This window comes from Ursus arctos, unplaced genomic scaffold (assembly GCF_023065955.2).
Source record: "Ursus arctos isolate Adak ecotype North America unplaced genomic scaffold, UrsArc2.0 scaffold_32, whole genome shotgun sequence".
In the NCBI taxonomy this organism is placed as follows: Eukaryota; Metazoa; Chordata; class Mammalia; order Carnivora; family Ursidae; genus Ursus; species Ursus arctos.
Genome location: NW_026623008.1, coordinates 14211051 through 14236761, shown reverse-complemented (window position 1 = coordinate 14236761; position 25711 = coordinate 14211051). Strand labels below are relative to the sequence as shown.

At 53.0% G+C, this 25711-nt stretch overlaps 2 protein-coding genes across 4 annotated transcripts in view; one reads left to right on the top strand and one right to left on the bottom strand.

The window, feature by feature from the left end:
- UBXN10 (UBX domain protein 10) overlaps positions 1–5080 on the bottom strand; it is a 10597-nt gene extending 5517 nt beyond the window's left edge. The window contains exon 1 of one of the 3 annotated variants that reach the window (XM_026517171.4): positions 4996–5080. The gene's annotated coding sequence lies outside the window, so the exon portion shown is untranslated. Of the gene's footprint in view, positions 1–3590; positions 4040–4781 lie in introns of those variants that run through there. The other 2 variants (XM_026517172.4, XM_026517173.4) reach the window with 2 other exon arrangements.
- On the top strand, positions 2993–25711 carry PLA2G2C (phospholipase A2 group IIC). Its single transcript, XM_026516547.4, has 5 exons — positions 2993–3073; positions 10842–10957; positions 12872–13016; positions 14705–14808; positions 22782–25711. The coding sequence occupies exons 2-5, from the start codon at positions 10864–10866 to the stop codon at positions 22949–22951; spliced, it is 513 nt and encodes a 170-aa protein (XP_026372332.1). The 5' UTR covers positions 2993–3073; positions 10842–10863; the 3' UTR covers positions 22952–25711.

Genomic DNA, 25711 nt, shown 5'->3' with positions numbered 1-25711 from the left:
TAAAACCTATTCTTAGCCCAGAGCCACACAAGACTGGCGGTGGGGCGTCATGTACCAAACTGTGTCTTAGACCAACGCCAGAGGGGACCCTGGGCACATGCTAACCCCACAGATGTAGGAGTCAGAAGCCAGAGGAACCGCCCCGTGGTCACAAAGCCAGCTATCGGCAGAGCCCGAACTAGAACCCAGGTCTTGTGGCACCCGGTCCTGCTCTGAAGGACCAGGCTTCACCTTCTGTCTTCCCAGCTATCTGGTGAACACTCTGAGGGCCTCTGTGTGTGTGTCTCCCGCTGGGGGTGCTCGTGTGTGCTAGCAAAATCCCACAGAGGCCCCATGTTCCCAGGCTCAGAAGGAGGCATGGGCATTTCTCTGTGCAGGCCCAAATTGCCGGATCAATTCTTCACCATCATCTTCTTCTCTCCACCATCTTGGTGGCCCCTTCATTAACCCTGTTACCACCACATCCCCCTTCCAGGCCCCGGTTACATCCTTCCCTGGACACTGTGGGGTGTCTAGGGCTCCCCTCCTCCCTTGGAATCCTGACAACCACCACACAGGCTGACCAGGTCTCTCCCCACCCTCGAAAGACCTTCTGGTAACTTTCCTGTGCCTCACGGTCCCCAAAAAGCACCAAGTCTGAGTGCAAAGGAATCAGGACCTAGTGTCCTAAGTCTGGGGTCCTATGGCAGGCTCTGCCGAGAGTTAGCTGAGTGACCATGGCACCGCCATTCTACCTTTCTGATACATCTCTTTCTTCATCTATAGAATTAGCCATATGACCTTGAAGACATTATTTAAACACCTCTAAGGTCAGTTCCTTTATCCGCAACAGGAAGACAATAATACGAAATCCCGTAACCAGGGCTGTAAGCACCAGGCTCGGCGCCTGTGTAGTCAAAGCTTAAGAAGAGGTAAGGTTCTCTTGCTTTTGTGTTTGGTTTTCTGTTTGCTTTCCAAAAGCCTTACTTGTTGCTACAGAGGTTTTTCCCAGGGGGCCCTCGGTGGTTCTGCTCCTAGTCACCTCTAACCAGCCGGGCAAATTCAGGGACCCACACCTGCCACACCCACTGCACAGAAACGCCGGAAGGTTGATTTCAACGAGCTACTGCCTATGAACTTGCCTCAAAAATGCAAAATGATGCTTTTCTAAGAAATGCCTTCTAATGCCCCACTTAAATTGCATCCTTACCTCAAACCGACCTACTCCAAGCTACCTTCATTACACAATCCTGAGCAATGCAATTCCAGCCCTGCAGTGTTCCATTCTAACATTACCGTTCTGTGCCTCTTACCCATTTGCCAAATTTTAGAAAGTATCCTCTTCCTCTCCATTAAAACCATACCCAAACAAAACACAGTCTCCCCTATATTCCCGAGGCACTAGCCGGTTCGAAAGCTACCCTCCCTTTCTTAACTTAAAGGCCTCTGTGTCTGCTCCGTTCTGTCCACAGACTGGGTCTTTCCACGCACCCATCTTCCACTTCTTGCTAGGTTTTCACACCCAATCTGGCTGCTGGGAGTTCAGGAACCTTCTCCTTGGCATGAAAAAAAGCCGGCCCGTCTCCTTGTTAATTTCATCTATTTTCTGATCAACTGTGAAGAATGTGGTTTTTTCCCCGGTTGGCTTAGTTCTAAAGTCTTCCGCTTGTAATTAAGCAGCTCTGCACTTTAACTCAGGATGACACGAGGAGGTCATAACTGTCCAACTGTTCTGCCAGAGATAAGCTCGATTCGGGAAGCAGCTCCCCGTCTCGCCCCCCCCCTCCAGGAATGGCTATTAATTTGCCACAGCTTCTACAGAATTATCACAGACTTGGCTTCTAACTCCCACACATGCCTCGGGAAGGTTTAACTGTCAGTAAGTTTGGTAACTTAGAAACCTCTTCCTTAACAACTTTGATGAGGAAAGTCATGTGTTCTCGCAGGCTCTCAGCTGGATTATTTTTAACAGTAAAACTTGAGTATATGCATGTACTTTCTATACCTTTTGGTACTATATAATTATCCATGTTCAGGGGGAGTCATATTCAAGACACCCTGGTCATAAGATAACATGACTGCGAGCTATCTCAGAGAAAAAAAAAAACCTCAATTATGACTAATTCCTATAAGCCCACTCATGGTTATTTAGAGACTAACACCTCCTTCAGGTAAAACCGTTCCATCGAACCTGCTTTCATAACCCGCTGCCTCCCCCCGAGTGCAGGGACCATCTGTTACACGGAGGGAGCACCAACTCTCCCCAGCATCTATCCCATGGAGAGGGGAAGCTGGGGGAGGGGGGAGACAGGTGTTCGGGGACCTGGGCTAACCGTGCCTTTGTAGCCACACCTTGGGTCCCCTGGGTCCAGGAAAGCTTGTGCAGCGCCCATCATTATCCCCGCTCAGCTCATTTCCCCACCTCTAGACCTGGCAGACGCTCAACCAGAAAGTGATTTGACAAGATCGAGGTGTAGGCATCCATCAAGCCGCCACCAGCCGGATAGGCAAGTGGCCTGTTTACTTAAACAGAATAGCGGCACTCCAGAGGCCTGCTAGGAGTCAGGAAACAAACACTGGTAACTGTTTCCAGGGAACTGCCAAAAGGGCAGGTACCCATTCCTTAAGATGAATCGCCAAGTCAACTGGAAAGGAAGAACATTGGACGCCAAAGGCTGAGGCCACGTTCCTGCTTTCCAAAGGAGCCCACCTCTCAGCACAGGGTCAGGCCACCCTATTTCACTCACAACCCAAATCTAAACCCACAGCAAGTGCAGTAAAATACACCCACCCACATACCATCTGCTGATATATACCCAGGATGCATACATTTGAATTGGTCTTTTAAAATGTTTATCAGTTAATACTATCCCCTGCCAACACCCCCCCCCCAATCCGCCCCCCTGAGTCTTTCAGGATGAAAGCACTCAGAAGAATCAACAGGAGATGGTAGTTGGCCTGAGCAGGAGAAAACTTTGGTACCATTCCCAGTTCTGCCCCCGACTAAGTGATTAGAATGCACTGTCCCACGCAGAGTGCCACATCTAAAAGGGGGAGTGGAGAAATTGGACCACAAGCCACCAAGTGATCAAAGGTTTGGAGAAGACAGTGGGGATGCTTGCAAGAGCAGCGTGGGGGAGGGGGGAGGTGGAGGAGGAGAGCTCAATGACTTCCAAGTACGGGCAGCTCCAGAAGGAAACGAGCTGTGCTGGAACAGCAGAAGGCCTTTGGGGGAGGGGCAAGAAAGAACGTCCAGAAAGTGAGAGGTGCCTTGGGTGAAAAAGCATGGGTCTGGGGGAGGCTCTGATCTGGTTCCGGTCTCTCCGCGTGCTGGACGTCCTTTGGTCCCTGTGGGGCTGTCTGTGTCCCGGGCCCAGTTGCCCAGCCAGGAGGGCATGGCCCGGAGCTTTCCCAGGCCCCTCGGCTTCCGCTGAGCCCGGGAGCTGTCCCATTCCGGCAACGGTGAGCTGGGCTGGGCAGGCTTTGCCCCGGAAGTGGCCGCTTCTCCTGGGGGTGGGGTGGGGGGCGTCCTGTCCCTGGGGGGCGCCGCTGGGGCCGGGGCCGGGGCCGGGGTGCCCCCGCCGTGTCGCCAGGCGGCCAGGCGCGCTCACCTCGCTGCTGCTCCATCCGCCGCCGTCGCCCGGCTGGGTCCCGCTGGTAAACAGCCGGCGTCTCCCGGGCAACGCGCCGGAGGGGGCCACGTGCTTCCGGTTGGCGGGCCTGGCCCGGGGCGCGCCGGTGGGGGGCCTCCTGGCTCCTCTCCCGGAGCCGGCTGGGGAGCACCGTGGGCTGTCACGGGGCGGGGCGGGGGGGGGGGGCAGGTCCCGCCCGACCTGCTCAGTGTCCCGGGTTTGGGGAGAAGCTGCTGGACTGACAGATTTCCTGGGCACCCTCCAGGCTCAGTGACTGCTTTAGGGCTTGTGTTGAGTTGGGGCCTCTGTCTGCCTTGTCTGTTCTCAGTGCAACCCCTTCAACACCCAGTCCGTGACCTCACATCAGCCCCCCACTCCCTGCTGCATCTGGACCCTTGGTAATCAACTTCATCTGCCCCTGCTTTGCCCCTCCTAACCACAACCCCTATACTTCCAGCAACCCCAGTCACCTCTACCCCATTCGCCCTCTGCGCTTTCTCCCCGCCAGCCCACCAACCCCACCAACCTGCTTCTTCCCTGCCTTGTCCAGCCCACGGTCCTTTAGAGACTCCCCCATGCCCTTGTGCTGCTGCATCTCCCTCCCTCCTACCTGATGAAACTCCCATCAGTCCGCCTACACGCAGGGGCTGAAGACACCTTGACCAGTCCTAGACATTGGCATCATGGAATGGTGTGGTCTCCAACCTCCACTGGACCCTTAACGCCCTCGCACAGAAATCCTTCCACTTGCCCCAGTTCAGATCTGTCTCCTCTCTCCTCCGTGGCTATTTCAAACCTTGTCCTCTCTCCTGAAACCTCTCCCTTCTCCCCTGCCCCTCCTCCCACGCAGAAGAATCCCTACTTCCCTCTTCAGAGAGAATTAGAGGCCATCCTATGGAAGCCTTGTTAGTGTTCTGCCATCAGACTACACACTTGGCTGCTTTCCTCCATCCCTCCTGTTAGAATGGGAGGGGATGAGTCCTCTGACTCTGTCCAGGACCTACTGCTCCTCCAGACTGCCCGAAGCCAGTTCCCTGCCTCAGGGCCACACATGGACATACCCTCGCTACACTCCAGGTCTTTGCTCCTGCTGAACCCGATGTCTGGAAGATTCTTCTCCACCCTCCCCACACTTTGCCTCCTCCCCTCCTTCACCTAATGCCCACTTACCCTTCAGATCCCACCTTGATGATGAAGACTTTCTTCCAAAATGGAATTAAGATAGCTTCAGAAGGAGCCCTTACTGGGCTAGTATTGTCTGCCAGGCACAGTTCTAGACTCTTAGAATATGCAGATGAATAATTTCGTGACTATGTTATAGGAAGATAATGTTAGTAGACATCCAAGAACCAAATTATCAGAGGAAAGAATTAGGATTCGTTACCTAGCATTGTGGCCGGATATCCGCTATCTTGTGTATCCCAGACACACAGACACGGGATTGCGATAGGGCACGACTCTGACCTTCGTACAAGATGTTTACAGTTTGGTTGAGGAGACAGGTCACGTGCCCCTAAAGAGTTACAAATCAGATTGTTTTCAGTACAGCTGGACGTGGTTCTGTGCCACGTGACGGACACTGACAGGGAGGCCTTCGGGCGCGGGAAGGAGGGCATCATTTCAGCAGTGAGGTTTCTTCCCTTCTCAGCAAAACTGAACCTGACCTGTGGGAGCTCATGGTGGGCATGCCTCCTTCTAGGGTCACCCCCTCACCCGCCCTGGACATCCAAGGTGGCATCGGAGACCCCAAGAAGGTGCAGGAAGTGGTGGTTTTAGGAACTGTCGGCTTTGCAGCTCTGTGCTGGTGGCTTATTTCTTGTAAATGATTCTGTCAGAAATATCTAAGCAATGCTCTTCAGGCCTTCGACGCCCACCCAAAAAAGATTAAAGTAGATTCTTCATCAGCTATTTTAATAACACCTAAGAATTATGCAATCTTTTGGAAAATCAAATTGGCTTCTCCCTGCCGTGTGTGTGTGTGTGTGTGTGTGTGTGTGTGTGTCCATGTGGGCATGCACTAAAATGGTGCTGATGCCTCCGGTCTGTTTAATAATTAGCAGTACGTGCCCTTTGCTCCCTGGTGTCATGTTTGCACAGTACCAGGGGGAGGTTGGAGGGAGGGAAAGGGAAGGAGCCAACCAGCCAATTGCTGTGTCTTTCTGCTCTTTGAAGAGAGAGCTGACTTTGCTACCTTTGTCTCCCCTCTTTCTTTAAAGAGCATGTCTTCAAAGGACGAACCCTATAATGCCTGGTCTCTGGCACACTCGCAAAATGGATTCTCAGTAAACGTGGCCAGAGGCACCTGCCCTGCCAGCTTAAATGTGGACTCACCCTCCTTCCAGCCATGGTTCCCTTACTCCCCAGCTTTCTCCATGGGTTCCAGCCAGCTTGTTCCCCAAATGGGCCTTCAGTCTTTTCATCCCCAGGGTCTTTGCTCATGCCTGCCCCACCTTGCTTCCTTCCTTGAAGTCAATCCAAATTTACTGATCCTTCAAGGCCTCCGTGAAAAAGTCAACTCTTTCCTGGAGGGCTTTCCTGACCAACTCCTCTCCACTCCCAAACCTCGTGGGCTTTTGCTGATCCCTTTTGGTCCAGTGGAACATGCCCGAGAAGAATCATGCACCCTCACCAGGTCAGTTCCTCCAATCTTCAGTGCTCTCTTCCAGAAAGTCATCATGGGCCTCCTTTGCCAAAGAAAACAACTGACCATCAGGGTGGCAGAGAAATTCCAGAACCCCAATCTGGCTGATTCCACCCCATACTGCAGAGCCAAGCCCCACCCCCACCCCGGCATTCCCGTATGGCACCTTTACCTGTACCTGCCTCTTGCACTGGTCGTGAGGTGGCAGGTGTGGCCCCTGGAATTTGAATCCTGGCTCCACCACTTGCTAGCTAGAGATCTTGGGTAGCTGATTACACTTCTCTGGACCTCGGCTTCTACCTCTATAGAATGTAGGTGGTTAAGAATGGGAGTGTGGTTAAGAATGGGGGTGATATCAGGTGCTACCTGTAAAGGTCTTAGCACAGTGCCAGGCACGTGGTGAGTGCTCAGTGAGGGTCAGTGCTCATTATCACGTTGGCTTCATCCTCCCACATGCCCCTCCTTCATCAGGCTATGAGCTCCTGGAGGCTAGGAACTTGCCTGTGTCTGAGTCCCCTGCTTTGCCCACACAGTGCCTGCATCATGGTTTCCAATCAGCAAACAAGAGTTCAATTAATGAAGAGACAATGCTGATTCCACAGCTGGATTTTCCACCGAGGGACCCGGCTGGCTGCCACTTAGTATCCCCCAAGGATGTCTGGTTTGAAGTCTAAATGACCTCCCCCAGGGCTGGGCTGAAGGCAAGAGCTTCAGTGTCTCAGCAGCTTGTCCCCAAAGAGCAGTTGGCCTCTTTTTGAACTAGCAGCTTCTAGATTTTGGAGTCTATACCCAGTGTCCTATTCTGTCCTCGCTCTCATTAGACGTGTTGATTGAGACCACGGATAATCTTTAAGCAGAAGGGGGACCGGGTGCGCACTCTGGTAGAGAGGCCAAGAGGCTGGTGCCGCTACTATGCTTCGTGATGCATCAGCTTCCCAAGAGGCCCTGCAAGAGGGAAGTTTCTAGATAATGAAATCTACCTCTTGAAGTACTGCAGGTTTCTATTGTTTCCCCATATTATTGGAAAACATCCATAAATGTTGTGCCTCCTTCCCCATCTCCTTAAGCGGGACATAGCAAACATGGTACCTCACCTTGGCTATGGGTGACCAAGCGCTTTCGACCTCAGGGACTTGTTGCGTCTTGCTGGCAATCCGTGGGGGGTCGGGCTCATTGTCTTCACCTCACGGATGATGAAGTCAAGGCTCAGGGACCTTAAATGGCTCTGCCAGGAAGTGGCGGAGCCTTGCCCCCACCCTCTTCTCCGACAGAGAATCTGGAGTTTTCGCTCAGCCCCTTTGCAGTCTTTTACACAGTGCAGCCTTTCCTTGACAACTTGCAGTCAACAACCACTCCAGGTGCGACGGTGCGGGTGGAGCTAGAACCATCGACCCCCACACTCACTGGCCCCAGCGTCGTTGGCTTGGCCGGTTATTGTTTTCATCACTTCTGTCTCTCCCTTGCCTGCCTACCAACAGCTGCCGCTCTAACTCCCTTCCTGTTCAACTGCTGGGTCCGAGAAAAGAGGCTGATCCTTTGCTGGAACTGTGTCTCAAGTAAGAGTGTTTGTGGCATCTGCTGGGATGCTCGGGTCGTTTTGATTTTGTTTTCTCAGCTGTGTTTTGCATAGGTAGAGCCCACCGTGCAATGCCCCGCAGGGAAGCAGGAGAACAGCTCAGGGTTAGGAAGGCCGCCTTTGGCGTCCACACACCTGGGTTGAGTCCTGGCTCCGTCAATTTGCAGGGCAAAATACCTAACCCCTGCCAGTCTCTGTTCTCCCATCTAGAAACTGGGCTTGGTCATCTAGGCCACATGGGGAGCACTGGAAGAGGATTTAAGGCGATAATCTACAAGCCGTGCTTAGCGCATGCTGGCCCTCGGTAGGGTATAGTTTTGTTTATATTTCTGTAACTCGAAGCACAATCGGACTCTGATCATTTATTCATTCCTTCATTCATTCCTCAAATGCATATTTACTTCCCATCTCTCAGTGCCTGGCTTTCTTATCTGCACAGGGAAGGTGGTAGCAGTACTTCTCCAGCTGGGGGCCGTGAGGATTTACTGTCTGGGAAGAGCTCAGAAGCCACACAGGGAGTAGAAGGGTGACACAAAAGTGACTCAGCCTCGCCCTCAGTACTAGTACGTGCCAGGTTCCATGCATGCTGGCAGGCACTGGGAATAAAGAGGTGGACAAAATCAAGTGATCTTTGACTTATGGAGCTCATGGGTTCTTTCCTCTTTATTTTCTCCCCGGGGAGAAAAGTCTACCAATGTTTCAGCACCGTCTATGTCAGATGAATTGCTGGGTCTGAGGGCATCGCTCCCAGAGACCCGCCAATTCGCTGGCTGCTGCGCTGGAGGCTGGCACTGGAGTCCGTGCCGAGCTTCCCCCACCCCCTGCCATGCTCGAGCCCTTCATCACGTCCCTGGGCCGCTGGCCCTGTGCTCTCGCTTTTAGTTCAGCACAATCCAGAGCACCTGCAAGCAATTAGTCAAAGGAGAGAACCATGCCCGTCTTGCCTAAGTCATAGCCGTGGAGGCCGGTGTCTGTGAAAACGCGGTCATCCTCAAAAGGCCAGATGGGCAAGAGGTCTAGCAGGGAGCCTGGTGAGGTGGAAAGAGCTCTGAATTGGGGGGCTGGGACCAGAGGTTAAGTCCTGGTCCTGCCACTTGGTAGTTGTGTGTCACTTCTCCGAGCCTTGCTCTCCTCAGTTGCCAAACACGAAAGTGCTCTACCTGTCCAGTTGTATGAGGAACAGATAGGAGTGGAATACAAATTTAAGGTAATTCAAGGCCTCTCAAACTCCTCCTTTTGGAGGTGAGTTCACTGCTTATCACTCTACAATGGGCTTAGATTGGCCTCCCTGGACACAGACTCTGAGACAGAGAAGTGCATTCTCAGGAGGCTCCCAGGAGAGACACCTGTCGGGAAGTGAACAAAGCATGGTTGGAGAGAGGGAGAAGCTGACACACAGGAGAAGCTGATGCACAGAGGGAGAAGCTGACACACAGGGAGAAGCAGACACTCAGAGGGAGAAGCTGACAGAGAGGGAGAAGCTGGCACACAGAGGGAGAAGCTGACACACAGAGGGAGAGGATGACACACAGAAGGAGAAGCTGACAGAGTGGGAGAAGCTGACACACACAGAGAGAAGCTGACACTCAGAGAAGCTGGCACACAGAGGGAGAAGCTGGCACACAGAGGGAGAAGCTGACACACAGAGGGAGAAGCTGACACACAGAGGGAGAAGCTGGCGCACAGAGAGACACCGATTTCATTGCTGGTAACGCACCCAAGTCCCTTTCTTTGTCTTTCCAAAGCGTCATCACCTGCTCGATTAAAAGACATGTGTGCCTTCTTCTTGGACTGCACCATCACACGGTTATTTTTGCAGACTCAGAAGAGGAAAGGGAGCCAGCCTGTAGAAATGGAACCTAATTTAAAAACCTCCCTGCGGCACTTGGAACAGAGTCTGGCTGGGACCAGGCCCGGTCAGGCCCGAGCCTTGCAGCCTCCACCAGAATCTGGCCAGAGAGGGGCAGAAGTAGCAAAGATGCCTGATGAACTGGCCCGGGGCTCTGCAGCAGGACGCTCATTTTGAAGTTTTCCTGGGAAACTTTGTCACAGGGAGTAAATCTAGCCAAAGCTCTGTGCCTGCCAAATTCTCTGGGCTCAACAGAACTATTGTTCATACTCCGAGTCCTGCTGTTATCAGATTTAGCCTGATTTCTGATGGGCCACGTCAAGACCACTTGCATTTAGAGAGAGCTGTTGCCCGCACAGGGGAGGGGGGGCTCCTTGGGACAACGGGGGACCCTGAGCCCTCCTCTGTTGTTCTGTGGGAAGCAAGCCACATATGAGGACCCTTAGCATTGCTAACAGTAATAAGAGGGGTGCGTTTCGCGGACATAGCATTTTACAGTACCGAGCAGCTTTTCCTGCATGGTTTGCATTGCTCCCCACCCCGAGTCTGTGAAGCTGGGGGCTCTGTGGGTTCAAGGAAGCTGTTCTGACTCTTGTTTCTGTCTCTAAAGCAATGGCAAAGCCTCTCAGTTTGTGAGGATTAAATCATAGAATACCCGTGAAGACCTTAAAAAAAACAGCACTTGGCATTGAGTAACTTCTTAATAAATGTTTGAAATTACTGATAGGTATCTTAGACTCACTTGATAGGAGGGGAAGCCGAGATTTAGAGGGGCTAAACTCCTGAATGAGATACCTGATACCAAGGAAGGAAGACACGGGCAGTGGGGCCCACCGTGCAAGTGGGGCTAGACTTCCTGGCCCGGAATTTCCATCATGGACCCCCTGGATGCCTTTAAACTTGGAAGCAAGAGGAAATACTGACTCCTCAAAAGAAAAAAAAAAATGAAAGAGATGAAGGGATGATGTTACCAGAAAAAGAAAAGAAACACTTGCACTTTTCAGACAACTGAGCCCTTCGTATCTTTATATTTAGGTCTAAATACCAGAAGGGGTATCATATTCAGAGATAATTAGGTTTGAAAAAGATCCTTTTGCTCTGAGCCCTGCGCTGTGATTGGGGTTTTGCACCCGCATGGCCTCGCCTCATTTTGGTCATTTTCAGGAGTTCGGCTGGCAGACCCCTCATGAGCAGAGAAAGGTGTGATCGTGGAGCCTCCGACCTCCTGGTGTCCTCGGGAATGAAGGCCATCGGGATTCTCGTGGTCTTTGCCTCCTGCCGTAAGTAGTACGGAGCTGGGAGAGCTCCAGGGCTCTGTCCTCCTGTCTGGGTGTCTGTGTCTCAGGGCGGCCCCTCCTGACGTGGCATCAGGTGAGGGGAAAATCAGGTGTCCCTCAAAATAGAATCAGGAGTGGAACAGGCTTCCACCAAAGCCCTCCTCCTTCTGTTTCTTCTACAAAATGGGTTGGTCCCAGCATTGGGACCTCACAGAACTTTAAGAAAATCAAAGGTTGCTAACCATTTGCTAAGAAAAAGGGCCTTGACTACTGTTTTACCACATATCCCCTTCGGGAACCTTTTTTCTTTTCTTTTCTTTCCGTTGCCTTTGTTTAAAGTCATGTAGATTCCAGAACAAAAACGCAGACATATATCTAATTTAGGGACAATTAGTTCTCATCAGAAAGTCTCTCTTATGGTGACTTATGGAATAATGGATAATTATAAGTCATTGCTACCAGGAGATCAGGTAACACACCCCTGCACAGTGAGAAAGAACTTACTAGCAAACCGCGTTGGGTTTGCTGGAACACTCTTTGACTCCGATGAGTTTCATTAGTAGAGATTTCTCCAGATCCATTTTTCTGTCTGTTTCTGCTGTGTAGCTTTTGCGTCCCTAAGTCAAAATGTCAAAACTGGAGCTCCCATTTTCCCTTTAGTCCGTGGTGGGATTTACAGTTTTCAAGATCATGGTGGGGGGAGAGAAGCCCAAATGCAGAGAGGACCCCTTCCGCCGCCCCCACGATTGGCCCTCCACGAGATCAGTGCCGGAGGTGACCCTGGCCTCTCTCCAGGGGCTGTTTGGACAGCAGTGACCACCCCGGGCTTCCACCCCCTCTGTCGTGCTTTAGGACAACAAAACCACAGTTGCACGTGGGTTTCCTGTGAACGTGTCCCAAACCCCTCTGTCTCTGTGTTTCTTCCTCAAGCTCACGTTTTCATGTTATTTGATTGCAAAATTAACATATGCGGGTAATTAAAAAGTAAAATAAGTGAGTATAGCAAGATAAAGCTACTTTTCATCCTTCCCAGACCCTAGTCCTTTTCCTACACACAGATGTAACCGCTCTTAAGAGTTTGATAGACATGCTTCTAGGCTTTTCCACACATATATTTTGACCATTTTAATAGAAAAGTAATACCTGTGCATTGTAAAAAAAAAAAAAAGTCAAACAGCATAAAAGTATATAAATGGTGTCTATCTTCTTCTCCACCTACTTCCTCAATCCCACTGCCCGGAGAGATTGCTATTAAAAGTAGATGTTTTCAAGACACAATTTAGTTATTCTCCCTCTGTCAGTGGATATGTGGGTGGTGTTCAATTTTTTGATACCACAAGGGACGCGTTGCAGCAAACATCCCTGTGTGTGTGTGTATATATGTGTGTGTGTGTGTGTGTGTGTGTATTCTTCCCCCACTTTCATAAACATTCTGTAGAAGTAAAAATTGCCGGGTCCATGTATATTTGCCATTAAAAAAAATAGATTGAGGGCATCTTTTCTGCTTCTTAAGTGTTTTGCTTCTCCTGTGAGATTGTAAATGCCTGACGGTATTTGTAGGAACTGGCATCTCTGGCTTTGAACTTCTCCCTTTAATGTTGCATCAGACCCAAGGGTGTTTCTGCCTCGGATAGCGGTTTCTCGCTTGGCGGGGGAAGACATAGTTGATGGTAATGTCCTGAACGTCGTGGAGGCTGGGTTCTCCTCCTGGGCTAGCAAGAAGCTGGCTGTGGGACACAGTGTTCTGATCCTATTACTTTCCCCGGTGAAAGGGGCTGATGATCCCAGCCATGCCCGTGTTTGGGGGCATGTTTTGGGGTCTCCTGATGTCTCGGATGCAAGCGCTCTAGGGACGGGTCGCCAGGCTGGCACTGTTCTCACTACCCCATGTCTTCGTTCTTATTTTCTGTCTGGCAGTGATGGCCCCTGCCCATGGCAGCTTCTGGCAGTTTCAGAGGATGGTCAAACACATCACAGGGCGGAGTGCCTTCTTCTCCTATTACGGATACGGCTGCTACTGTGGCCTTGGGGGCAAAGGGACCCCGGTGGATGACACTGACAGGTGAGTCCGGAGGCTCCAGGCCTGCTTTCATTTTTGCATTGAAACCCCGCGCCTGCCTGCGGTGAGGCGGGATGTCAGGACTCTTGCACGACAAGTGACAGAAGCCCATTTGAGGTTCGCAGCTCTGCAACCACATCTTGAAATCCTTGCGTTCGAACAACACGCCCCGACTTCTCGTGTTGCACCAGGCCTCGAAAATTAACTAGTCAGTCCTGCTCAGAGCTCCAGAAACGTCTTCAATTCTCAAACGTCACGGCAAACGTGATCTTCGCTCAGCAACCCAGTTTTTAGGATTAGACCACAGCAAGGCTGCCCTGCTGTCTCCCGGGCCGAATTCCACATTCCGGGAGAGAGAATCCCCGTGGCCCAGTTTGGAAAAGTTGTCCATCTGGGCGAGGCCACATGGCCCAACGTGGCTGCCAGGCCTACTCTTCAGCTTGGGGGTGGGGAGCGTGAGTCCCGAGAAAGTTGGTATAAACTGGCGAGGGCAAGGGAAAGTAGGAGACAGGGTAGTTTGCCCATCATTCATTTGAAGGAATAAGAAACGAGGTGTGTCTCCCCACTTTTAACCTCGAGTGGATAAATATGTCCCAGCAGCAGCACCTAAAATGTCACTCCTAGAGCTTGAGTCCTCTGGGACTCAAGGGGACTCCCCTTGAGCGGCTGGGCTCCTGAGACCATGGAATATTCCAGCCGGAGGGATCCCAGAGCCCTACGGGGGCAATGACACTGATGGAACCCCCGTCATGTGCCGAGCACTGGGATCAGTGATTTGCACATGGGGCCTAACTTAATCCTTCCATCCAGAGGCCAAGGCAGTGATACCAACCCCGTCTTGTACAGGCAGCAACCATGAGGACCCACTAAACCACCACGGCAAAGCCTAACAACACAGCAGCCCCTGAGGGGCCAAGTCAGGATTCGGAACAAGTATTTGCCTGTCTCCAAGTCCAGGACCTTTGACTCTCTGTCCCTCTCCTTCCAAGCCCAAAGGCTGATGGCAATTTTAACACAATGAAACAAAGCTGACAAACAGCAAAGAGCCCACTCGCAGGTAGGGATGGCGAGACAAAGGACTGAAGCTCAGAGCATTTGCTTTTCTGTCCTTAGAACCCAGTTCCCGGTCCTGTCCCAGTTGTTTTCTCTTCTTGGTGTCCTCCCTTCCTTCCCCAGGCCACTCTGAGCATCGTGAGAACAAGGACTGAAGGACTATGGGTGTTTTTGCTGACCCCTGTCTCCTCAGGGACTATCACAGTGCTTGGCACATAGTAGGTGCTCAGGAAAAAGTCATTACATGAATGACAGGTCACATGGACCTAGGTTTGAGCCCCGTGTGTGTGTGTGTGTGTGTGTGTGTGTGTGTGATTTTCCAGCCGTATAATTTTAGGAAATTCCCCTGTTGAGATCTCATCTCCTCCCCTACAAATATGAGGACAACAATCACACTTCACGGGGTTACACGGAGGAGCCAATGAGATAGCAGAAGTTACTAGAAAGGGCTCACTAAATGTTAGTGGTTATGTTTATATTGTTAATATTTTCAAGAACTTACCTCCTTATCTTCAATGCCTTCTCACTCTGGGGAGGAGGCAAGGGCATCCTTTCCAGGTTCCACCCATGGTACCCCCGCCCCGACTGATGGATGCCCCAGGGCCTGCCCCCCTCACCTGCTCTGGTCTGGCCCCCAGATGCTGCCTGGCACATGATTGCTGCTACGGGAAGTTAAAGCAGCTCGGCTGCCAGCCCATGCTGAACAGCTACCAATTCCACATCGCCAACGGGACCGTGGTCTGTGAGTAGCCCTCTCTGCAGGGACATGGCTTTGAACCTGGGCCTCTCCTTCATGTCTCCCTCCTGGCAGAGGAGTGCTTTGAGATGGAGAGTGACAATTCTAGGAATCGGAGCTTCTTGGGTGTCCTTGCTTGGTCTCTAGTCTCTCCTGTCCGTGGCTGTACCTCCAGCACCTCGGGGAGCATGGAGCGTGGTGCCTGGGGTACAGCACCTGCTCAGTAAATAGTTGTTGACTTGAGATTACATTGAATCTTGCAGCTTTGCTTGGCAACTGTTGCTGTTGAGAACATTCCTCGTGTCTGTCATGTGTTAACAAAGCAGCTCAGTTGTCTTTCAGTTGAAAAAATATTTGTTTAGGGCGAGGACATGCCAAGCACGGGTAGGTGCCGTGGGGGGACACAAAAGTAAATAGGAGGGGTCGGGGAAAGGAACTCATGTGTCATCGAGGCCCTTCAAGGAGGAGGGCAAAGGACAAGGGCAGGCAAGTACTGAGTGTCCAGCAGGTGGGGAGTGGCCCCCGATATCCCGGAGCATGTTCTGGGGCTGCTGGGGTGTGGGTGTGTGTAGGGCAAGTTTGGTCTAAAGAGCAAGCACATTTGAAGTCCCTGGCTGTAGCTTTCTTGTGAATGCCACTCATTCCGTGGAGCCAGTGATTTGAATGCCTCTTAGGGCAACTGGCCTCCTCCCTGGCCTTGTGGACTTGCACGATCCACTTTTCTCCCTATGTGTACTTGCGCTTGGCTGTATGTCGGAGTTCACCTGTCTCCTCCTGAGGTCAGGGAACCACCACCTCCCTGCCCTTTATCTCCCCCTTAGAGTGGGTACTCAGCACCCAAAACCCAGGCTCCCCAATGCCCCCCCCCAATGCCAGGGCCCCAGCTCAGGACACACCAAGACTGGCCAAGTGTTAGGACTATGTGGTGTTCCTGGTTCAGTGGTGAGACCTAAGCTGGGGGGCTGGCGGCTCAGAGCCCCACAATGGGAAGACAGACGGTCTGCTTTTCAGCCTCCACAGCCCCTGGCCCCCATGCACACTGTCGTTGGGAGAACCCCCATTTCCCACGTGAGTTCAGGGAGACTTCTGTGTTGGAGCTCTCGGGTCATGACGGTGCTCATACCTAAAGCCGTGTGTCTTCTGGGAGATCCCACAGACCACGTGCAGGGGATGGGATGGGATCAGGGCCCTAGTTGGGGGGCAAGGGGAGGGGGCTGGAGGAGGTTGCCCCCAAAGTGTTCTTTACTTTGGTACGTGATGCCCTCGGAGGCAGGGACTGAGTTTCTGGCTGCCTCTTCCCACCCTTCTGGGCCCCGCTTGGCCGGAGTCAGGGGGACAAGCCTGGCGGTTGGCTGCAACGGGCGCACACACAAAAAAGGTGCCTCTGACTCTTCTCAGCCTGGCTCATGGTCTCACTTCCATATGGTTTCTTCTCATCTCTTTGCCTCTTGATCATAACATCTGTCATGTCAAGTGTTACCTTAAAGTGCTTGAAAAGTTACCACTTTTAGAGAAAATATCCTTGAGGAGCTCTGTCCTCTAATGCCCCCATAAAGTGCAGGGATGGGGAAAGAAGGGAAAAGGTGATCTGAGAAGGGGAGTAGAATTTCAGCAGGTGCAGAGCCCCAGCCCCACTGTGGTCCCAGGCTTGGGGCAAGCCTCTGCCCTCTGCACCTGGGGCAGCTGCTTTATTATTATTATTATTATTATTATTATTATTATTATTATTGTTACTATTATTATTTTAGCAGCTTCTTTAGCAGCCCTCTTCCCCCTCCCAGGTAGGGCCAGAGCCACAGTCTGGGACTCCAGGAGATGGGGGAGAGAGTGATCTGAGGGAGAGGCTGGAGCCCTCCCCCTCCCACCGAGGTGGCACCCGGAAACATCCTCTGTTCGGCATCCACTAGGTGTTGGGGTGGGGAGTCGCAGGAAGGGGCTAGGAGCTGGGCTGGAAGGTCTGCAGTCTGGGCTGTCCTTTTCACAGACACTGCCAGGCAACAAGTTGCCCCCAAAGCTTGAGTGGACCTCCTGGAGTCCAGAGCTCTGCTTAGGAAGTCAGCATGGGGAGGGGGCAGGGGCTTCCGCATCACCAGCGGGACATCAGCACCCTCCTCCTCAGCTGACCCAGCCAGTGAGTACCAGGCCAGCCCCCCATCCTCCCCACCTCACCTCCCAGGAGCAGGGCTAGGAGCTGGGTGATCTGGGTTCTGATCCTGGGTCTGCTGAGCCCACACACCAGACCCAGGCACATTCATTTACTTGTCCAGTATTGCTTGAGTGCCTACTGGATGCTCATTCAGGGCCAGCGCTGTGCAGGGGCTGGAGTGCAGAGCAAGGCAGCCTCAGGTCCTGCTCTCCTGGCATTCTCTAGAGCCGAAATCTTAACCCCCAGGATATACCTTTGAGGTGGGCATGGTTATCAAGAAGGACCCTGAGGCTCAGAGAGGTTAGCTGAGATGGCCACGGTCACACAGCCAGGGAAAGAAGAATCATGAGTCGGACCCAGGTTGTCTGGTCCCAGAGCTGCTGCTCCTGCCTCACACTGCTCTCCCCAGTGTCATGGGGCTGCCAGGAGGGTGTTGGGGGGATGCACTTGGTTGGAGGGCTCCCACAAATGCAAGTCTTGTTGTCATCAGAATGCTCAGCACCGGCCCAGGGGACAGCAAAAGGCAGATGGACTTGGCTCCCCTGTAATGCCCCAGATCTTTCTGTTCTAGCTTTGTGTCCCCTGCTAAGAGGCCCTGAGACAGCACATGTTTGGAGTCAGGCAGAGCTGGGTCCGAATCCCAGCTCCACCGCTTCTAGCTGGGTAATTGCACAACTGCCCTGAGCCTTAGTCTCCTCGTCTGTAAAATGGGGATAATAATCTGCACTTCATAAAGTTACTGAAGTAACCCCATTAAAGAGTCTGGCCTATAGCAGGTGCCTAGGTAATGCCTTTCCTTTTAGAAGAGGAGACTTCTTTTTGCACCGAAGTTTTCTTTTCCCCTTTACTTTTGCAGAAAAGCATTGGGATTTTCTTCATTACTGTTAGGAGCTTTCGCTGAAGTCTCTCCCCTGCACCTGTACCCCCTCAAGCTAGTGTCATTAACTCCCTAGAGAAGAAAAGCGCTTCTCCCCTGACCCCAGTTACACTGCGTTCGAAGAGCTGCTGAAAGGGTTAACTGCCTACCCCCACCCCCACTCCAAATTCTGAAATCTTGTACCCAGAGCCTGGCCCCGGGTTGCCTAGCAACCAGCAGCTGATCCGGGATGCAGTTTGTGAGCAGGGAAGGGAAAGGAGAAAAACAACTTGGCCTGTCCATGTCTTTAAATGTCACTGGGAGATCAGTGCAGAGAAAGGCCTATAACTCAAGCCCTGGGGCCAATTTGCCAGGTGGGGAAGGCCACCCTCGAGCAACCAAGAAGGTTGTTATCCCTCCTCTGAGTGGGCTTACATAAGTACTTGGCATTTGCAAGGGACTTTAAGATTAGCCAGCAGAGACACACACCCCCCTCCACCCACATAGGCATGTATGTGTTGTGCAGGGGTCATGGGAGGCAGAGAGAGACCAGGTTCCAGCCACTGGTCCCCTTACACCTCCATGTCTGAGCCTCTGACTTCTCACTCCACCAACGAGGGAAGGTGAACATGGTAACCACTGGAATTTGTGGTTTGCAAAGCTCTTTCTCCTTCATTACTGAATGTATTCCTCACGACACCTCCACTCGCTGACACATCACCCTTTTTTTCTCCTAGCATTTGTCTCTACCTGAAATTACCTTGTTTGTTTATGCATCCGCTCCCCCGCCAACCAGAATGTGAGTTCCAGGGGAGCAAGGAACAAGCCTGTCTTGTGTGGGGGGCACTCGTCTTCATTAGAGCCCACAGAGAAGGACGCCCTGGGAGCTATGCAACATGGGGTCTGCTTGCTCAGAACTGTACCTCCAACACCTAGAAGCCCAGGCACATGTTAAGACCTCAGTACCTGTTTGATGAGTGAATGAATGAACTCATGAAATAGTTAATGCAAGTGTCTGTTTCCCGGTTTGAAAGCCGAGGAAACCGGCTTGGGGACAAGCAACTTGCCTGAGACCCTAAAGAACCCAGGCGGTGGGTCTGGGTGGAGAACTGGCTTCCCGTTTCCTGGGAAGCTGCCCCACAGAGGGTAAAAGTCCAGCCAGTGGGGCAGCAGCAGCTGGGGATAGAGGGCTTACTGCGTGTTTAGGGCTGCAGGTGTGCAATGAGAAGACAAACTCCCTGCCCAGGGAGCTTGCCTCCAGGGAGGGAGTCAGGCCCCCCAAAATCAGAAATAAAGTGCGCTCAGGTATTGACCAGTGCTGCAACAAAGCAACCGGATACAAAATGATGATGACAGGGAGAGGGAAGGATGGCTACTTCAGGTGGCTGAAGAAGCCCTCGCAAGGAAGTGGCACTTAGCCAGTGCGGCAAGAGCAGAGGTAAAGGGCAGCAGGGCCTTGGAGGCTGGTGTCGCATGGGGAATGGGTCCGCAGGGCTGGGCCGACGGGTGAGGAGGGTGCCTTCTCCTTCCATTGCAGGGGAAGCCACCAGAGTGTTTGAAGCAGGATATGCTCTGCTCTTGCTTTAGAAAGGTCATTCTGGCCACTGTCCAGGGTAGTTGGGGAGCCAGGGAGGAAAGATGGGGAGCCATTAGTGAGCACTGGGGAGAAGCTGCCACAGGGTGGTGGAGTAGAGAAGGAGTGTCTGATGCTGGGTGTTTTAGAGGTCAATTGTCAGGAGCTGCTGATGGATGAGATGCGGGGTGGGAAGGAAAAAGAGACGGAATCCAAGGCTCCCGGCCCGAGCAGCTGTAGGTAAGGTGCCGTCCGAGCTTGTGCAGATGGGGAAGAACAGGCTAGGGAGACACAGCAAACACTTGGCATGAGCCTTCTTGAGTTCAAGATGCCTATCAGACACCCGACGGGAAAGTCAAGTGGACAGGAACATATTGGAGTCCAGAGCACAGGCTGGGATGAGAACCCAAGAGTCATGGGCATTCAGATGGCATTTATTATTTTTTTATAAATAGATTTTATCTATTTGAGAGAGAGTGTGTGTGCACGAGCAGGGAGGAGAGACAGAGGGGAGGGGCAGAGGGAGAAGCAGACTCCCCACTGAGCAGGGAGCCCGATGTGGCACTCAATCCCAGGACGCTGGGATCATGACCTGAGCTGAAGACAGGTGCTTAACCAACTGAGCCACCCAGGCGCCCCTCAGATGGCATTTAAAGCCCTGAAACCAAACCAGAGGCCTAGGGAGAGAATTTAGAGAGCAGGGCGGAGGCCCGGGGCACAGGCAGGTAGAGGCCTGGCAGGAGCCCGAGTTCTCCGCGACAAACATTCCTGTACAGCGTCCTGCCATGTCCCATTTGTGGAAGTCTACTTCACGGACTGAGCAAGCCGGCCCCGAAGCCGCCAGTTCCCTTCTTCATGTCTCAGTTCGTGCCTCAGAGTCTCCACTAGCAACCTGGAAGCCGCAGGAACTGGATTCAGGCTGGTTTGGGAAAGATGGCTTGCGAAGAAGACATTTCTCAGCCCGGGGCTGCGTCTCCTTCCAGGGCTCAACTGGCCTCGTCTGGCCATGGCTGTGGGATGCTCCAGAAATGATATAGCCCACAGCCGTTGACCCTTGTTCAAGATCGGTTCCAGCGGGCCTGGGGCCCAGGCGAGGCGTTAGAGGTCGCACTGTGCATCAGGAAAGGGTCATACTCTGTGTGTCAGAAAGGCTCAGACAGAGCAAGAAAGGGACAGCGAAGTGAGAGAAAGGACAAAGTACAGGTGAGATGGAAGAGAGGAAGACAGGAACAGAAGACAGAGGTAACCAGAAAGAGGGCAAGGAAGAGGAGGGGGTCGAGGCAGAGTGACAGCGCCCTGGGTGAGTGACAGGCCCTTTCCCGAGGAGAGCAAGGTTGAAGGGGGCAGTGCCCTGCATCCAAGTAGCCCCCCGAGGACACCAGCGATGAGTCCACGTGGGCCCCTGGAGACCACGGTGGCCACCCCAGAGGGAAGCAAGGGGTGTGCTGGGTACGAGGGAGGCCAGAGACCCGGAGGAGACAGGGGCTTGGGAGGGGCTCCTGGGGAAGCTGGGGCTTGATGGATCCTGGAGGATTTTCACAGATGGAAAGAGGGAGTGGGAGGGCAAAGGTGACCCAGGTGTCAGGAACAGTGGGAGTGGCAGGAGCCGAGAACCAGGGGCGGGAACATCCCTGGCGCATTTCGTGAGGGTGCACGGAGGGCACAGCTGAAGCGTAGGACGGCTGTCGACGACGTGCGTTGAGAAACCAAAGTCTCCGGGGAGATGCGGGAGGACAGCTTGCTGCAGGAATTGGACTTCAGAGGGAGAAAGGCAAACAAACAGAGGACAGCCAGCACTGGGGCCAACTTCAAAGGGCTCCTCCTCTTCCCAGATGCATCACCATCATCATCATAAGCACTTACAGAGCACCTGCCATGTCCAAACCACTCCCTCTGTACACAGCCGCGAAAACCCCCACGACGAGCCTGGCACCGTTATTTATTTTTGACACTATTATAGTTTTTATCATCATTTTGTAAATGAGGATACTGAAGCTTACTTGCCCATGATCAACAAACGGGAGTCTGGCTGCTGCCCTTCCTCACCCCCAACCCTTAGAAGAGAGCAGAAAACACACACACACACACACACACACACACACACACACACACACAAACACACAGAGCACTACAGCTCTGCCAGCTAAATAAAAGATCCCCATCTAGTGGTGACTCGGCCAAAGGGCAGACACTCAATCCCAATGGTCCAGGCAGAGGCGGCATTCATTTTTCAGCGACCATCGGTTGAGCACCTACTATGTGCCGACACCAGTTCTGCATGCTGGGGATACTGTGACGGCCGAGACAGGCAAAGCCTCTGTCTCACAGAGCTCACGCTTTGTCGAGGGGAGACAGACACTTGCAAGTAAACACATAAGAGATGCACGGGTTGTACAAAGCACAGTGAATGAGACAGACGGGATGTGCGGGAGAGTGGCTGGAGGGAGCTCTAGGTCGGGGATCAGGGAGGACCTCTCTGAAGAGGGGAAATCTGACCAAGACCCAAAGGAGGAGACGGAGCCAGTCACTTGAAGATCCTGGAGACGAGTGTTTTAGACACAACAGTGAGAGCAAAGGCCCTGGGACAAGAGGGAGCCAAGCATGTGATAGAGAGGCCTGTGTGCCCTGAGCAGGGTGAAGGACAGTGGGGACGGAGGGGTTAGCGAGGCTCGGATCATGGCAAGGCTGCTCTCGGGCCCCAGGTGAGGATTTGGATGTCTTCCCCCAGTACTAGGAAACTGCACTGGGGCTTGAAACAGGAGAGTGGACCTGGTCAGGGTGAAAGTTTAAGAAAGTCCCTGTTTGTTTCTTCCGGTTAGGGAGGAAGAGCAGGTGGTGACAGGGACTGGGGTGGTGGCCAGGAAGGTGGAGAGAAGAGGGAGGAGCATGAAGTACTTTAAACAGAGACATTGTGGCGCTTGCTGTGGCCTGGATGTGCAAAGTGGAGGGCAGGGAGGAGCCCAGGCTGCTGCTCACTTTCTGGCTCGAGTAGGAGGTGGTGCCGTTTGCGAGCCACGAGCGTGGGTGAAGGACAGGTTGGTGGGTGGAGGGAGCGCTACATCGAGTGTTCTTTCTTGAACGCCTTAAGTTGGAGTTGCCTGAGACGTCCCAGCGAGATGTCAAGCAAGCAGCTGGATGTATGAGGTGAGTTCTGAGAAAGTGGGTCCCGTTTCCTTGGCGTGCGTGCCCACTCAGGGCACCCCTCCGTGCAGCCCAGCCATTTCCTTTCAGGCTTCTCTTTACTCCAGGCCTCGTGGCATATCTAGGTGTGACCAGGGACCCAGGAGACGGACTCCCAATTTCTTCCCTTTCTGTTTTCAACCCTTGACCCTTTGCAGCAAGTCCCTGTTTTCCCCAACCTTAGAACCGAGGAGAGCCTCCAGTGACCCTTTCTCTCTCTGCAGGTCAGTGTGCCCTCGGCCCCGGCGTCAGCTGCCCCTGTGGGCGGCGGGCATGTGAGTGTGACCGGCAGTCTGCATACTGCTTCAGAGAGAGCCTGCCCACCTACGAGAAGAACTTCAAGCAGCTCTTCTCCAGCCGGCCCCGCTGTGGCAGGCGTAAGTTCCAGTGCTAGGCAGCCACGGGCCCCCTCGTCGATCAGCACGGGCTCCAGTGCCACCTGTCCTTCCAGAAGCCTTCTCACGCCATCCCCAAACAGGCCCTCGTTCTGCAGTCACCCTTCAGCACATGGCCGAGGGTACTCCTCTGTCACTCGACACCAGGGGGCAGCCGATCAGCAATGGGAAAGATCAAATCCTGGCATGCGGATGGAGGGAGACAGTCCCTACACACAGACACAAATAAATACCACTTTCTGATAGTCGTTAAGTGCTAAGAAGCAATCCAACAGGTGACAGAAATGGAGAGATATTCCCAACCCCCCACCCAGGAACTTCCAAGAGGGGAAAAGGACGCAGGATCTACCCTAAACTCTCCCTCCACCCCTCCTTCAAAATCAGGATGCAGGGCGGACTTGGGAATCGGGCAAGCAACCCGCATCCAGCTGGGGGCAGAGTAGGGATCCCGCCAAACGCTGTCATGGCACACAGCCAAGGAGCTAAGAGATGCGCTTGGACTTTGTTTCTCCTCTGTTCAGGTCCTGCTCTCTGAAATCCCTCAGGCAGGAAAAAATAATGCCACTTCCATCTCCCTGGAGACAGAGCATGAGGATATCCACAACCATCACTGTCACGTGGGTGCCATGGCCAGGAAGATGTCACAGAGATGGAGAAAGGGCCTGGAAGAGGGCATCAGAGGGACCTGAAATTTCCATCCAAATTCAGGAGCCCCTAGTGATATCAGACTTAAACTCTAATGAACACCAGTGTGACCTGGGCTGAGCAGACTCTGTTCTTTATAATGCCCAACTGGCATGGCAGAATGCAAAATTGGCCACAGTCGTCCTTACCTCTCTGCATCCTTTCCTCTCGTGAAGGAGTGCTCAGCTTTGCCCATCAGGAAGTGGTTGAATCTGAACTCCGTGCTGGCTTTGTGAATAACTTTGGTCAATAGAATGTAGTGGAACGAATGGATGCTCTACCAGTTCCCGAGCCTAGGCCAAGGAGGCCTGGTGCTCTACTCTCCCAGGACGCCAAGCTCTGCCGAGAGAAAGCCTGGGCTGCACGCTGGCAGGTGGGACCAGAGTCCTTCAGCCCAGATTTTTCCCTCAGACCTCAGACACAGAAGAGCACTTGGCGAGGGTCGGCAAACCCCACTCATTGTTGACCATGACCCACAAGACAAGCTCATTGGAACCAAAACAATGGTCCGGCTGAGCCCAGGCTAAGTGGCCAATTGCAGGATCGTGTGCTGAATACAGGCTGCCATTCTCAGTCGCTAAGGTGTGGTGTGGCCTGTTACACAGTGTAGCTCACTGATATAACGGGTGTCCATTCATGGAAACTCTTGGGTTCTCAGCACTGTGCCACACCCAGAGGCCAGAAAACATTGTGGGCATGGCCCCTGACCCGTACCTTGTAGCTCTGGGAGGAGAAAAGCCGTGCTCATATAATAAGAGAGAACCCGCAGAGGGCAGTAATCACGCAGTCATCCAACAAACATTTAGTGAGCCCCCGCTGAGCATCGGGCACCCCCACCAGCACTGGGCAGTAGGGATTCAGAGGTTTTAAGAAACATGCAAAACCAGGTCTCAATAACCTGGGGAGGACTTTATGAGCCCTAGCAGCCTTTAGAAGGTCAAGTTCAGACGCTTAAACTCTGGATTGAGTGATGCTGTCACTGATGTGAAGACAGTAAAGGAAGCCAGGGGCGGGTGGTCAGCAGAGGGTCTGGGAGCCGGGGCTCCGGGCTCTGCCTCGCTCAGCGGGTAAAGCCGAGTGGTAAATTCATCTTTCCTTCCTTCCTTCCTTCCTTCCTTCCTTCCTTCCTTCCTTCCCCCCTCCCTCCCTCCCTCCCTCCCTCCCTCCCTCCCTCCCTCCCTCCCTCCATGTGCAGTAGTAATTACAACCACAGAAAAGGAGCTTGAGGTCGATGGGCATTCATTGGCGACGTTCTTAAAGGTTTGAGGTAGGCGGTTGCTGAAAGGCAGGTGTGGAACTAGTGTGGCTGGGTCCAAGCCAGGCACCTCCCTTCTAGGACGTTTCTGACCACAGCAGAGGCCAGCTCAGGACTCCGGACCTACCCGGCCATCTGTCACCGAGGAGGAAGCAGGCCAGGGCTGCACTCAGCATGGAAGACAGAGGTTCCAGTGAGAGATCCAGGCCGCCTTCTTCTCCCTGAGTCTCAACTCCTAATGTGTAAAGTAGAGGGGATTGGCCCATGCTGGCATCCAGAGGGATGTCGCTGACTCTCACTGGGAAAGCCTGCTCTCCTGGAAAGATAGCCCTTCACCCGGCAACAAGTACACTCTTAGGCCCTACTCCAAGCCAGGGCCTGTGCTAAGAGCAGAGAAAAAAGGACGCATCAGATTCCAAGTGGCTCTCAGACCGGGGGACACAAGTCAACAGGCAATCACAAAGCAAGCTGCCGAATGTGCTGGAACAGGGTCCGCGTGGGGAGCAATGACTGTCGTCCAAGAAGGCCAGGCCAGTCTTCCCGGAGGCATGCTGCGGGTCTGACAGCTCACCTGAGAACCAGAACACGAAGACAGCTCTTGGGATGGCCAAGTGCGGTGTGCAGAGCCTCCCAGGAGAGGGATGGAAGGTAATTCAATATGCACGCCAGCGAGCGTCTCGCCACCTGCCTCTCCCCCTCTTGGCTGAGGGGCCCTCCTCCATCCTTGCCCCCCACCCAGGGCAAAAATCTGCATGTCAAATTCTTTCTCTCATATCTCACATCCCACATCCAATCTGTTGGCACTCCTTTCAAAATAAAA

Bases quoted from the DNA above. Each gene is read 5' to 3' on its own strand.
- PLA2G2C (XM_026516547.4), top strand. From the start codon at position 10,864: ATGAGCAGAGAAAGGTGTGATCGTGGAGCCTCCGACCTCCTGGTGTCC. The intron at 13,017-14,704 runs GTGAGTCCGGAG...TCTGGCCCCCAG, and splicing joins CCGGTGGATGACACTGACAG to ATGCTGCCTGGCACATGATT. The intron at 14,809-22,781 runs GTGAGTAGCCCT...CTCTCTCTGCAG, and splicing joins CGCCAACGGGACCGTGGTCT to GTCAGTGTGCCCTCGGCCCC.